General features: G+C 40.1%; 1 protein-coding gene across 3 annotated transcripts in view; it reads right to left on the bottom strand.

Annotated features, from left to right (window-relative positions):
* Nucleotides 1-12,929, bottom strand: part of pla2r1 (phospholipase A2 receptor 1) — a 154,843-nt gene that overhangs the window by 71,049 nt on the left and 70,865 nt on the right. For all 3 annotated transcript variants that reach the window (XM_072579437.1, XM_072579438.1, XM_072579436.1), the window contains exons 7-10: nucleotides 11,383-11,571; nucleotides 5,310-5,467; nucleotides 3,609-3,716; nucleotides 545-651 (exon numbers count right to left, since the gene is read on the bottom strand). In XM_072579437.1, the coding sequence (XP_072435538.1) occupies nucleotides 545-651; nucleotides 3,609-3,716; nucleotides 5,310-5,467; nucleotides 11,383-11,571 (562 nt within the window). The remainder of the gene's footprint in view (nucleotides 1-544; nucleotides 652-3,608; nucleotides 3,717-5,309; nucleotides 5,468-11,382; nucleotides 11,572-12,929) is intronic.

Raw genomic sequence — 12,929 nt, forward strand, 5'->3', positions numbered from 1 at the left:
TTTAACCTCTAGTCTCCATTTGGCAATGTTTAAGATCAGCAGACAGGTAATAAGTATAGAAAGCATGTCAATTCATAGAATCATAGGCCAGTCGGTACATCAAGTCCATACGGACTCGCCAAAGAGGATTACATCCAGATCCAACACCTCCCCCCACCCAGCCGCCCCCCCCCCACCCCCATCCAAACTCTATCTCTGTAACCCTGCATTTCCAGTGGCTAATCCACCCATCCTGCACATCCCTGGACATTGTGGGCAATTTAGCATGGCCACTCCATCCAATCTGCACATCTTTGGACTGTGGGAAGAAACTGGAGCACCAGTAGCAAATCCACTCAGACAGGGGTGATCATGTTAACTCCACACAGACAGACAGTTGCCTGAGGCTTGGATCGAACCCAGCTCCCTGGCGTTGGATGGCAGCAGTGCTAATCACTATGCTGCCTGATTCTTATCTAGTTAGGTTGTTAAGAATGGAAAAAGAACCTGAAGAACTGATTTTGTCCATCCGTCAATAGTAATATATGGAAGCACTTCCTTTTACCTGTTTTCAATGGTAATAAGTGGACAATATTTTTTTTTCGAAATTTCTTCATAGGTTTGTAGGTCATTGTCAATCTTATAGCAGGATTCTTCATATCTTTTCCAGCTCTGAAAAATGAAAAATCCACAGTGTAAAGCTGGTGGAGAGATTTTCAATATTTGTCATGCATAACAGTGATCAGGAGGTAAGCGAAGGCAATTGGGAGGGGTTGGGAACGTAGAAAAACCTACCAAGAGAAAGCTGATAGGAAGGTGGCCAATATATGTCAGAGCTTCTGTAGTGCCGGTAGGGATGGGAAGAATTTTATCTTCCCAAGATAGATAGAAAGAAAATTAGCCATCGGCAGCTGTGGATGCTACTGAAGTATCAAACGCAGGTTTGTGCACACTCTTCCATCATCGAGGAATTTTCAAAATAGTCAATTAATTAGCATAAGTTCCTAATTACATATTTCTAATGGCCATTTTAAGAGTCCACCCGGGTTAATACAGATAGTAGATATCATGTATCTAGCAGTCGGACCAAACATGTGCACACAGGGGATCCCACTGCTAAATTGGAATGCCTTACACTAATTTAACATCCTGAAAGAGAAGTGCAAAACAAATATGTAATTGCATCTTCTCATTTGCCACTTCTGGATAAAAATTCCCCCATTTCTCTCAACGCAAATACAATTTATTGTTTCTAGACAATTAAAGAAATCAGTGGACAAAAACATTCCAGTTATTTTATTCCACTAAAGGCAATTACTATTCTTGCCTTAATCAAAAGTTAACTGGGCAGTGCATAAGCTTTCCAAAAAGCATTTGTTCAATTATAACTTTGCACACTTAGATGGTGTAGTAAAAGCTAATATGTGAGAAGAATCATTTTGATTTCGTAGAAGCCACCCGTCCCATAATTTTGCTACATTCAGATAAGGAAGGCACAATTGACAGTTACAAAGACTGTGGCAAATTAGAATCCCATCTTAATTACTCTGTTGGAAGTTGCAAAGCAGTTGAACAGCAATACAATAATCTTATACAATTCTTTGAAATACAGCATTGTAATCAGGAGCAAGTTGCAAAGTGGGTTCAATTAAGAAACTATATCTTCTGGGATAGTTTCAGCTGATAAAGTAAAAAATCAGCGTCAGCTGCTTAGGGGTCACATAGAAGTTTATAAAATCATGAGGGGCATGAATAGGATAAATATTTAAGGTCTTTTCCCTGGGATAGAGAAATCCAAAACTAGAGGACACAGGTTTAAGGTGGGCGGGGGGGGGGGGGGGGGGGGGTGGAAAGATATAAAAGGGACTTCAGGGGCAGCTTTTTCACGCAGAGGGTGGTGACTGGAATGGGCTGCCAGTGGAAGTGGTGGAGTCTGGTACAATTACAACATTTAGGAGGCAGATAGATGGGTAGATGAATAGAAAGAGTTTAGAGCGATATGGATCAATCACTGTCAAATGGGACTGGACTAATTTAGGATGTCTGGCCAGCATGGATGAGTTGGACCGAAGGATTTGTTGCCATGCTGTACAACTCTGTACGACTCTATGAGTCAACATTAGCAGTGCAAAATGCAGAAAATGACTAACAGTGCACACAAACGGTGGACAATAATATCTGCGTGTCCTCACAAGATGATATTCCACTAACACAAACTGCCTTTTACACATTTCCTCTATCATCTCAAGCAGCTGTATCTGAGGCAGTAGACCTCAGAGATTATTATGGTAAACCATTTGCCACCTACCAGAACAACTCTCCTGCTTTGTGTCAATAGCAATAATAATAGCTGAAGCATCAACAACAGATGATGATAACTGAATTCAATACTGACAACACACAAAAAAAAGTTTACCAAGAAAACTGCAGACCTGTTAGAAATTAGTTAAACTGCCAAAAATACTTCACTCTTCAGCAGGACTGATGTTGTTTCATTTTGAGGTTCATACCGTTGCACATATGGAACATGACACATTTTCTACTTAACTATGGATTAGCTCAGACTTTGCTGTGAGCACTGAAGGAATGGCTTTTGCAATTAATCTTATACAAAACTAACCCCAGGCATATAGCAAACTTAGCTGTAGCAGCTTCCTCTCTGCTAGCATGTTTCAATTTGGCATCCAGCACAAGCAGCAGTGAAGCTATTCAACCCAACAGGATCAAGAATCCTCACCAACAGATGGAAAACAATCCTTTTGTTTGGGAAAAAAAAGAATCCCTCTGACTACCTTTTCTTCCCTCTCTGGGCTCCCTTGTCACTATCCACTCACTCCTTTTCCCACCCACTCCTTGTCAGCAGCATAAATACCACATTTTCTAATTTTTTTTCAGCTCCTACTAATTTTGAAAAATGATCACTGGATTCTAAATATTTACATTGTTTCCTCTCCACAGATGCTGTTGGATCTGCTGAGTTTCTACAGCAATTTCTGCTTTTGGTTGGTTTCAGACAGAAACCAAAGAGAAAACAGGCAAACAGGAAATACAAATTACAGTTAAGACACTGCACAGAAAAATCAGTCAAAGTTCAGGACATACTTGTGGGAGTATGGGAAACAATAAAATTTTAAACATAAATAATTAACACTCACGAACCACTACAACCTCAGTTATGAACACCTGATCGAAAAGATTAAGAATTGCTCAATGTGAGCAAGGAAATAATGGATAATAAGACAAAATTCATGCTGTAATATTGATTTCTAAGCAGGATTGATTGGTGAAGATGCAACAGTTCAATACAAAGAGCAAGGAATCACTATCAGCAATTTTTAGATTTCTTTCTTTAACTGTGATTGTATAGACACCAGAAGTTGTTAGTTTAACTGAGCAAAAATAGCACATCTTGCAGTTATAATCAAAGCAAAATCCAGGCCATTATACCAGAGATAATAAGCTGAACTAATCATATGTATACAATGCTACATATGGGAATCATGCAATTAACTGAACAGTTGATAGTACTTCTCTGTTACCCTCATAGCACAAAACTGTTCCACCAAATGTCAATAACAATTTCCACATCATTATGAAAATAAATGTATTCTCAGAAATGGATATCACACCTCAGGGCAGCCTTCATCTTTTCCAGGTTGTCTTTGTTCCACCTTTCCTGGCTTCTTACAGATGCTCCATTTATTTTCCTCACATTCTCTAACTTTCCATCGGCCATCCTGTTAATGTAAGCAAAAAATACATTGAATTCAAAGACATACAAATTAGCAGCAATCAAATAATACTGTGGCACAAAAAAAAAAAGAGTTGTTGGGAAAGCTCAGCAGGTCTGGCAGCATCTGTGGAGAGAAATCAGAGTTAATGTTTTGGGTCAAGTGACCCTTCCTCAGACTTCCTCAGAACAGTTCTGAGGAAGGGTCACTTGACCCGAAACATTAACTCTGATTTCTCTCCACAGATGCTACCAGACCTGCTAAGCATCTGCAGTTCTTTTGGTTTTATTACTGTGGCACAATTCTTTTCTTAACTTTCATCTGTCTACTTGCAAACATCTAGCTCCATAAATATCATCAGATGGCGTGTTTGCTCTGATGAAACAATTTAACTTTGTAATTATCCACTGAGTTAAAAAAGCATCAGTAAGTGGATATGTCAGATATGATTTCACTGCTGTATGCAAAATTAAGACAATTTAATAACGAGGTATTCAACATGGATTTATATAGCACTTTTAACTTAGTAAAACAATTTGCAGTTATACCATCGTAATGGCTTATGCCAGATTATAATGAAGAAATTAAAGTTTTTTTTATTCATGACACATACCAAAGAAATAGCTCTACCTAGGATCATTAAGATAAGAAGCTGCATTCATGGTTTTGACACTAAAGCAGCAATTATATAAAATGCAAATCATTATAACAACTAAGATTAGTCCTCCATCGTGAAGAACAAACTTTCATCTATAAATTTGAAGCATGAGTGGTCAGATGAGATTATAAATTTATTCCTATTGTAACAAGCAAAAGGATTGGACGGCTGAAACAAAAGTTCACAAATGTTAGCTCAAGGATAAGTATAAAGAATAAGTCGTTCTCAACAGATGAACATTTATCTGGAAAGATATCAAATGCTAAACTAGGAAAAACAGCCATTTGGCCAAGAACCCAAATTTTCCTTTGTAAATTTACAACCCGTTCATAATCACCACAGAGGTTACCTGGCTTACTTAATGCCATGCAAGAAAGTTTCATATGAATGGTCATTCAGAGGCATTCAGCAGATCTCCAGAACAGAGAAACACTCTGTTTCACTGACTAGTTTGTTTCCACACTCCAGGTCTGTGTTGGTAGGTTTAGAGACTTGCAATACCTTTGCTAAGGCCCACAGGAATTTTTTGCACTAGAAGTGTTTGACTCAACTAAAACTTGTTGGTACTCAGAGATTGGTAGCAGATCATGACACAAAGTAGAACAGAGTAGTTATTAAAAATTAGCCAAGTCATCAATAAAGAATCTAGACTTTTCAATATATTTGAAGTTGAAATAACACATGTTCTCAATATAAGAAGTTTTATCGACTTTAATTCATTTTAACAATTGAGATAACTTATCTAATGCAAAATTTATTTGTTTTGCTGAACATTTTAGAATAAAAACAGCTGCAAAGGGTTTGGAATTTGATATTTCTGAATCACATACAGTATTGGTAAGATTAACAGTAGATATATTATTTCTAAAGCAGCACTCACATGGCTTGTGGCTAGACAGTAAAGTTCAAGAAGGCATGCAAATATTAGTAAATATATTTACAATCTTCTGTGAAGACACACAGTGTTCTGTGGTGTTATACGGAGCATTTGGCTCATTCTTATGCCAGTAAGTGAACGTCACAGTTGATCCTTCTGACCATGTAAATTGAGCTGGTGTCCTGTTGTTGGCAAGTCCAATCCAAACCTCTGGTACAGTTTCTGGCAGAAAGATTTTATATATATGTTAGGTTAGGTTCAAGAAAGAAAACTAAATACTGTTCTTAGTAGGTAACTGCCAGCTCATCTTTCACTGTCACTTTTCAAATTCATGGCAACAATTATTGATTGATTGATTGATTGATTCTTGTCACATGTACTGAGATACAGTGAAAAGTGCTGTTTTGTGTGTTATACAGGCAGATTGTACTCTACAAACTGCATTGGGAGCAGACAGAATGCAGAAAAACATGTTACAGTTGCCGAGAAGGTGCAGAGACAGAATTAACATTTGAGAGATCTGTCCAAAAGTCTGATAACAGTGAGGAAGAAGCTGTTCTTGAATCTGTTCATATATGTATACAAACTTTTATATCATGTGCCCAAGGGAAGAGGTTGGAAGAGAGTATAACTGGGGTGGGAGTGGTCTTTGATTATGTAGGTTGCTTTCCCGAGCCAACAGGAAGTATAGATGGAGTCAATAGACAGAAGATTAGTTTGTGTGATGGACTGGGCTGTGTTCATGACCCTGTAGTTTCTTGCGGCCTTAGGAAAAGTAGTTGGTACACCACACTGTGATGCATCAAGATAAGATGCTTTCCTTGGTGCACCTATAAAAATTGGTAAAAGTCATCATGGACATGCCAAGTTTTCTTAGCCTCCTGTGGAAGTAGAGACATTGTTGTGCTTTCTTGACCATTGCGCCTATGAGAGTAGACCAGGAGAGATTGTTGGTTATTATCATTCCCAGGAATTTGACACTCTCAACCAACTCCAACTCAGCACCATTGATTCAGATAGGGGTGTGCCCTCCACTCCACTTCCTGAAGTCAATGACCAGCTCCTTTGGTTTGCTGATGTCGATGGAGAGATGGTTGTCTTTACACCATGTCACTAAGCACTCTAAATCTCTTTCCTATATTCGGTCCTATATTGTTTGAGATCCAAACTACAATAGTAGTATCATCTGTAAACTTGCAAATGGATTTGGAGTGGAATTTGTCCACACTATCATGAGTGTATAAGAAGTATCATGGGGCTGATTACACAGCCTTGTTGGGCACTGGTGTTGAGGATTATGATGGAGGAGGTATTGTCGCTTATTCTTACTGATTGTGCTCTATGGGTCAGGAAGTTGAAGATCCAATTACAGAGGGGGGAGTCGAGACCGAGGTCTTGGAGTTTAGAGAGGAGTTTGTTTTAGAATTATGGTGTTGAAGGTGGAACTGTAGTCAATAAGGTGGAGCCTGACATAGATTCCCTTGTTATCCAGATGTTCCAGGGATGAGTGTAAAGCCAGAGCGATGCCATCTGCAGTCAAAATGAGGTCAAATTGTTCAATACATTTACCATTCAGTAGACTTGGTGGGAGGGCTTGGTGTTAGCTTAGTTGGTTTGCATGTGTAGAAAATCAGCACCAACAGCACAGATTCAGCACCAACAGCACAGGTGAGCCACATTCAAGGTCTGTATTCTTACACTTTGTTGTAAAAACCCATTCATTCAGTGAATACTTACAACGACCTGCCTTTTGAAGAGGGAAGAGAGAACTCAAGTAGAAGTAGCAGGTGGTTTACCCTGTACAGAACCAGCTGATTTGTTAAAACAAGGTTATTCAGAAATCTGTCGAAAAGCTTGGCAATTCAATTGGTATACCAAACCATAGTAAAGTTAACACAGATCACTTTGGATTCATAAGAAATTCACATCAAACCCCGGATGTACTTATGTAATATATGATTTGCCTGGTTAGTACACAAAACAATAGTTTTCACTGTATCTTGGTACACGATTAAGATTAAGAAAGACATTAAAATTAACTTTTAACTATTTAACTCTACAGTATCTGATGTACACAAAAACAAGGTTGAACTATTTCCAAGCTCTTGTGCATTACAGAGCTCACAAATTCAAGTATTCTGTGAAAGAACAAATTACAGAAGAGAAAACAAATGGAAAATTACAACAATTTCAGTCTATAACACTGATGGGTTAATAGATCAGGATCTTAAATGTTGGACAGAATTTATAAGGCCTGAACAATTGAATTTGAATTAGCTTTACTGTCACATGTACTCCAATGAGTACAGTAAAATGTTTACAAGTCACCACTTACAGCGCCATCTTAGGTACAAGGTGCCAAAGTACAGATTATTTAGTACAAGTTCTTTGGAACAAAAATTTGAAAAAAAAAGTAAAAAGTCCAGCATTACAGATCATATGAATAAATTAGAAAAATAAAGAAAAAAAGGTTCAGAATACCAGTCCTTTCAACCCAGTCCATGGCAGCACCTGGTCTCCAGACGGCACCAGGTCTTGAATCACCTTGAGGCCAGAAGTCTACACTGAGGCAACTCCTGACTGAAAGATCGCCATGGGTCACCAAGAGACTGCCATATTGAACTGTTGAGAGATCACCTCACCAAGCCGCTGAAAGTCTGCCAGAAACCAAGAGACTGTCACGCTGAGCTGCGAGATCACCAGCCGGGCTGAAAGGATGCCATGCGGGGCCAAGAAATCACCACACCGGACTGGGAAATCGCCATGCCAGGTCAAAAGGACGCCATGCTAGGCCTCAAGATCACCATGCCGGGCCGCGAGATTGCCATGGCATGTCAATGCTGAGTCTGGGAGTCCAAGTCCACACTGAGGGCAAGAGATCATGATGTTGCCATTAAAGGCACATTTGAAAAATAAAAAATAAAGAAGAAATAAAACAAGTGGACGAAGCAAATGGGCTAAAGTGCTGCCATCTTGAAGGTTCAGGATCAATGGTGGAAAATGTGACAGAATCACGCAATAAGTCCAGGCGAGGCCTGCCTTGACAGAGTTGAAAGATGCAGGCTGTTACCAAAGTTCCAGGTGTAAAGGGTAAAATTCTCACTAGACAGAGGTGAGTTCCTATTAAAGGCAATATTTTCTTATTAACCACAGATCTCAACATGTTAATCTGCAGCTTTCTGACATAACATCCACACAAGCAAACCAGACACCAATAATTCTTTATGCTGAAATCAGAGGGGATATCTTATAATTTCTGTTCACCAATTGCTCAAAAAGAACTCTATGTTGGATAGCAGATATCATCACCTCAGTGCACCTGATGTCAATGTCTGTAGACATTGGTATCAAACACACACCAGCCTCTGAAAACTCTCATTGTCATATTATAGCAAGGGCACTGCAGTCAGAGAGACACACCCAGCTCATGGAGTAGAACAGGCTTCAGCTGTTCGTTTGCTCTCTTGGTGTTCGCTCACTTTGAGCATGCCTTTATGCTCACAGAATCCTTACCTTTTTTGTGCTTTGCCACTCAGCTCGAGAAACTGGGCTCGCAGTACTGCTGCATTGCCATGCTGTCTCGCCAAGAAACAATGCCAGGATGCTTATCACGATTCTTAGCAGTCCTCAGGCAAGACAAAGGAGATGAACTCGAGTCAGGGGTTCCCAGCAAAATAGGTCAAGGTCAGTCTCTAGTACCAGTGCAGGAGTTGGACAGGGTCAGTCAGTTTGTTGGGGCAATAAGAATCAGGATTCTCTTCACACAGGGGATGATGACTCAAATATCAGGTTATCTTGATTCTTTCTGCCCTATTGGGGGCTGCTTTCCTTCTGGAAGGACAGAGGGGGAGTTACAAAGGGAGATGAAAGTAGGTGGCACAGTTTTACTGATGAGGTGGTGGCTTGAGCGAGTGGGTGAATAGTGCAGAAGTCATACATGATTAATGGTATCAGGGGTTAGAATGGGTGAGAGCGAGGGAGGAAAGACGTTGCAAGCAATAGTGAGAGTGGTAGAGCATGATCTTAGCTTATATCACATATGGCAAGGCATCAGAGAGGTGATGGTGTGGCACCTGCAATTACAGAGCGGGGAAGATCACTGACCTTTTCCTACTTTGCTGCTGCATTCCTCCATACAGCTCAGACTGCACTGACTAAAGTGGTAACCTTGGACCAGGCTGGCACAGCCTGGTATCATGACCACGTCTACTTGTCTGGGAGAGAACATCTTGTCTCAGCGTTACCCTATCCAGCCGCACCTCCAGCTTCCTGCACACAAAGCATAGCACCAGTATTCCCTACTCCATGTCATATCTGGAGCAAATATCAGGAACTGCAAGGTAGCCAAAGAATAACAGTACTTGAATCAGGCCAGAATCAGATGCGCCAATTTGATGGGAGAAGGGTGGATTTCATTCATGAACATGTGGTGAGAAAAATTGCTAGGCCTTGTGGAGAGAAACCCTCCATGAAGCTTGATGAAATGAACATTTGGCCAAAAAAAGGTAAATGCAGCTCATTAACCTGCTCCACTGACAACCACTGGCATCCTGTGATTTTCCAGCATTTACTCTTTTTATCTAGGATGTCTGGTCCGTTCTGTGTTGCAATTTGCACAGTGTTGCCATTCCGTAGGACAACTTAATTGAGCAAACTGAAGAAGATGATATACAAACTGAAAGGCAGACAGGAGAACATCGTGGACAAGGAAGTGCAGGTTTCTTCTGTTCTGCAAGCTTGTGTGGTTATTAAATATTCCACACTGCACAACAAATCTTTTTTAAAAACTATTTATTACTTCTGTAAAAAAAGACAAATTTGTTGTAGCTTCCTATCTTTCACTCAGCAGGACTTTTCACAAGAAATGTCAATGCAAGAAGAAAAGAACATCTTTATACTCTATGATAATTGATAGTTAACCGCCAAGCTGCGGTTAAATTTTAACCAGGTAGCCTCTGTCTGATTGGTCAAGGGTTTGCCCTGAAAAATGAATCAGTGAATGGCTATCAGCTGCTCTGTTGAGTTGAAATAGATACACAACGTGTGTACATGTTTTGTTTGCACTGAACAGAACCCTTTGTATTTATATAAGTGGCTCCTGGTCCACAGGAGTCCTGGTACACTGCAAGCCCAACTAACAACCACTTGTTAGCTATCAGTGTAATTCTTAGCAGATTCTGGATTATTAAGCAACCAGTGTTCAAATGTAAAATCCATCCAAAGTTCACATCATTCTTGTATTGTCATTAAACTTCTGTTGTACGCAAGGGAGTCAAAGGCATCTTGTCAAAATGTTTCGGCATCGAGCAGTCAGTACCACGACCACAAACTTCCACAGTGTGTGTATCACTGGTGTCTGGATTTGATCCCAATAGTTCACCTGTCCAAAGATGGATGGCTTCATTTGGAACAAGGTACACAGATGGAGTTCAGGCTCCATTATAAGTTATGGAACCTGCCCTTAATTTTAATACAATATTTTCTGCTGCATTAACATTTTTGATTCTGCAGCTTCCTCATCTATCCTGTCCTCGTGGATCCCTGAGCAGCTGAGGCAAGATGCAGAGTCCCATTTTTGGACCACTTGCCTTCTTCTTCCAACAGCAGCAGCCAGTAATGTCAAACAATTGTCCCCTAGCTTCCCTGAGCTGCTCCTCTTTGCAAATATTCTGGCTTCCTCTCCCCTTCACCAAAAAGTATCCATTACAAGGGAAGGTAGCCCCAGTTTGGTTGACCTTTCCCCTCAAAGTTCTAAGTCCCACCTGGATAGAGCTACCTTGGAATGGTCCAGGATCTGATAGTCTTCAATCACCTTGGACAGGTTAAATGTGTAAAGCATTGTTTAACTCCAATTAGAGGCATGCTAATTTGACATAAATGATCTTTTTAAGATATTTTGATCATCTTATTGTGGAACCCATTAGCACTGCCATTAAGCTATTGAAACGTTACAGTAAGAGGTCATTCATTTTGGACAGAAGAATAATCTTAATAGTATCCAGCATTTAGCTGTGGCTCATATAACTAAGCCCTGAGTTCTGATACGCAGCCTCCCACTCAATATTATTAAAACTTTTTTACTGTAGTTCCAACTCTCCTGGGCTATATTAAATTTTATCCAATGACTATGTACTCACCATTTTTAAACTGGTTGATCAGAACAGCCACATCTGCTAATGAGTGAATACTAATAAGTTCACTTCCATTTAGGCGGCATGACATCAGGGCATCTTTCCAGCTCAAATCTTCTTTATGCATTTTGTAGCAAAATCCATTGTAGGAAAGCCAGCCAGATTCGCAGTATGTGGTCCTATACTGCCAGAATTCTGATATTGATAACAAGAGCAAAAGAAAAGCATTACAATCAACTGAATTCCAAAAGTATTTTACAACTAGCTAAGCACTTAGTGGTGTGTTGTCAATGTTGTAACTGTGGAACTGTGGCAATAAATTGTGTAAGAATATTCAGACTTTAGGTTTTGGTTGAAGCATTAGCCAGGACACTGGGAGAACTCCTATGCTTTTCTTTGAAATGTGAAAGATTTCATTGCACTGTTCGCCTAAAGAAAGATGAGGGCTCAGTTTACAATCTCATGTAAAATTTGGCACCTCCAAGGGTACAGTGCTCCCTCAGAACTACACTGTATTGTTTTTGAAGATATCGTGGTCACATTTCTGAAGTGGGATTTAAATGCGTAAACTTCAGACTCATAAGGAAGAGCTCCAGCATTTAGCCATGGACGAGAAATAAATGTCAATCAAATAGTTTGGACTTGAAATTACATTGTACATATTCACAGAGTGATTCATACATTTTCAGAATATAAAACATTTAGTTGAAATGTAATTTTTCAATGGAAAGACTAGCAAAAACTGTGGGGAAAAGGCAGGTAAAGCAAAACCTCAAAGGTAGCCATTTGGGAACTGAACTTGAGTATTGCTGAAGGAAGGCACATTTTTGTTGAGGTTTCCCTGCATTCATAAGGACAATATAAAAGAATACAAATTTCAGGGAAAGCCAACATTACTTACCATACTGTGAGAGGAAAGCGCTGATCTGTTAGCAAGCAAACACTTATTAGTCAAGGCTTTGCCATGGAGAATGCACTGGTGTGTTGTATCAACAGCATGTTCTTTTGGCTGTTTGCAACAAACAGGTTACTTACTGTATCTAACTAGCCCATGCTTGCAAAACTCTCACAACACATTGTCTAACATTAGATGTTGTTCTGCAATTGGTCAACTTTTGTATACTAATTTGTGGGACCTGGGAATCACTGTCTGGCCAGCATGTATTGATGCCCCATGCTGCCCTTGATAACCTTCCTTAACCACTGCAGCATCCGTGCTGTAGGTAGATCCACAATGCTCCTAGGGAGAGAATTCCAGGAATTTAACCCCCAACAGTGAAGGAACGGTGAGATATTTCCAAGTCAGGACGGTGATGTTCCCATGTATCTGCTACCTTTGTTCTAGATGGAAGAGGTTGTGGGTTTGGAAGATGCTGTTGAAGGATCTGTGGGGAATTTCTGCAGTGCATCTTGCAAATAGTACACACTGCTGCTGCTGAGCGTTGGTAGTCGAGTGAGTGGATGTTTGTGGACGTAATACCAATCAAGCAGGTTGCTTTGTCGTAGATGGCGTCAAGCTTCTTGAGTCTTGATGGAGCTGAACCCATCCATGC

Source organism: Chiloscyllium punctatum, chromosome 10, assembly GCF_047496795.1.
Source record: "Chiloscyllium punctatum isolate Juve2018m chromosome 10, sChiPun1.3, whole genome shotgun sequence".
NCBI classification, from domain to species: Eukaryota; Metazoa; Chordata; class Chondrichthyes; order Orectolobiformes; family Hemiscylliidae; genus Chiloscyllium; species Chiloscyllium punctatum.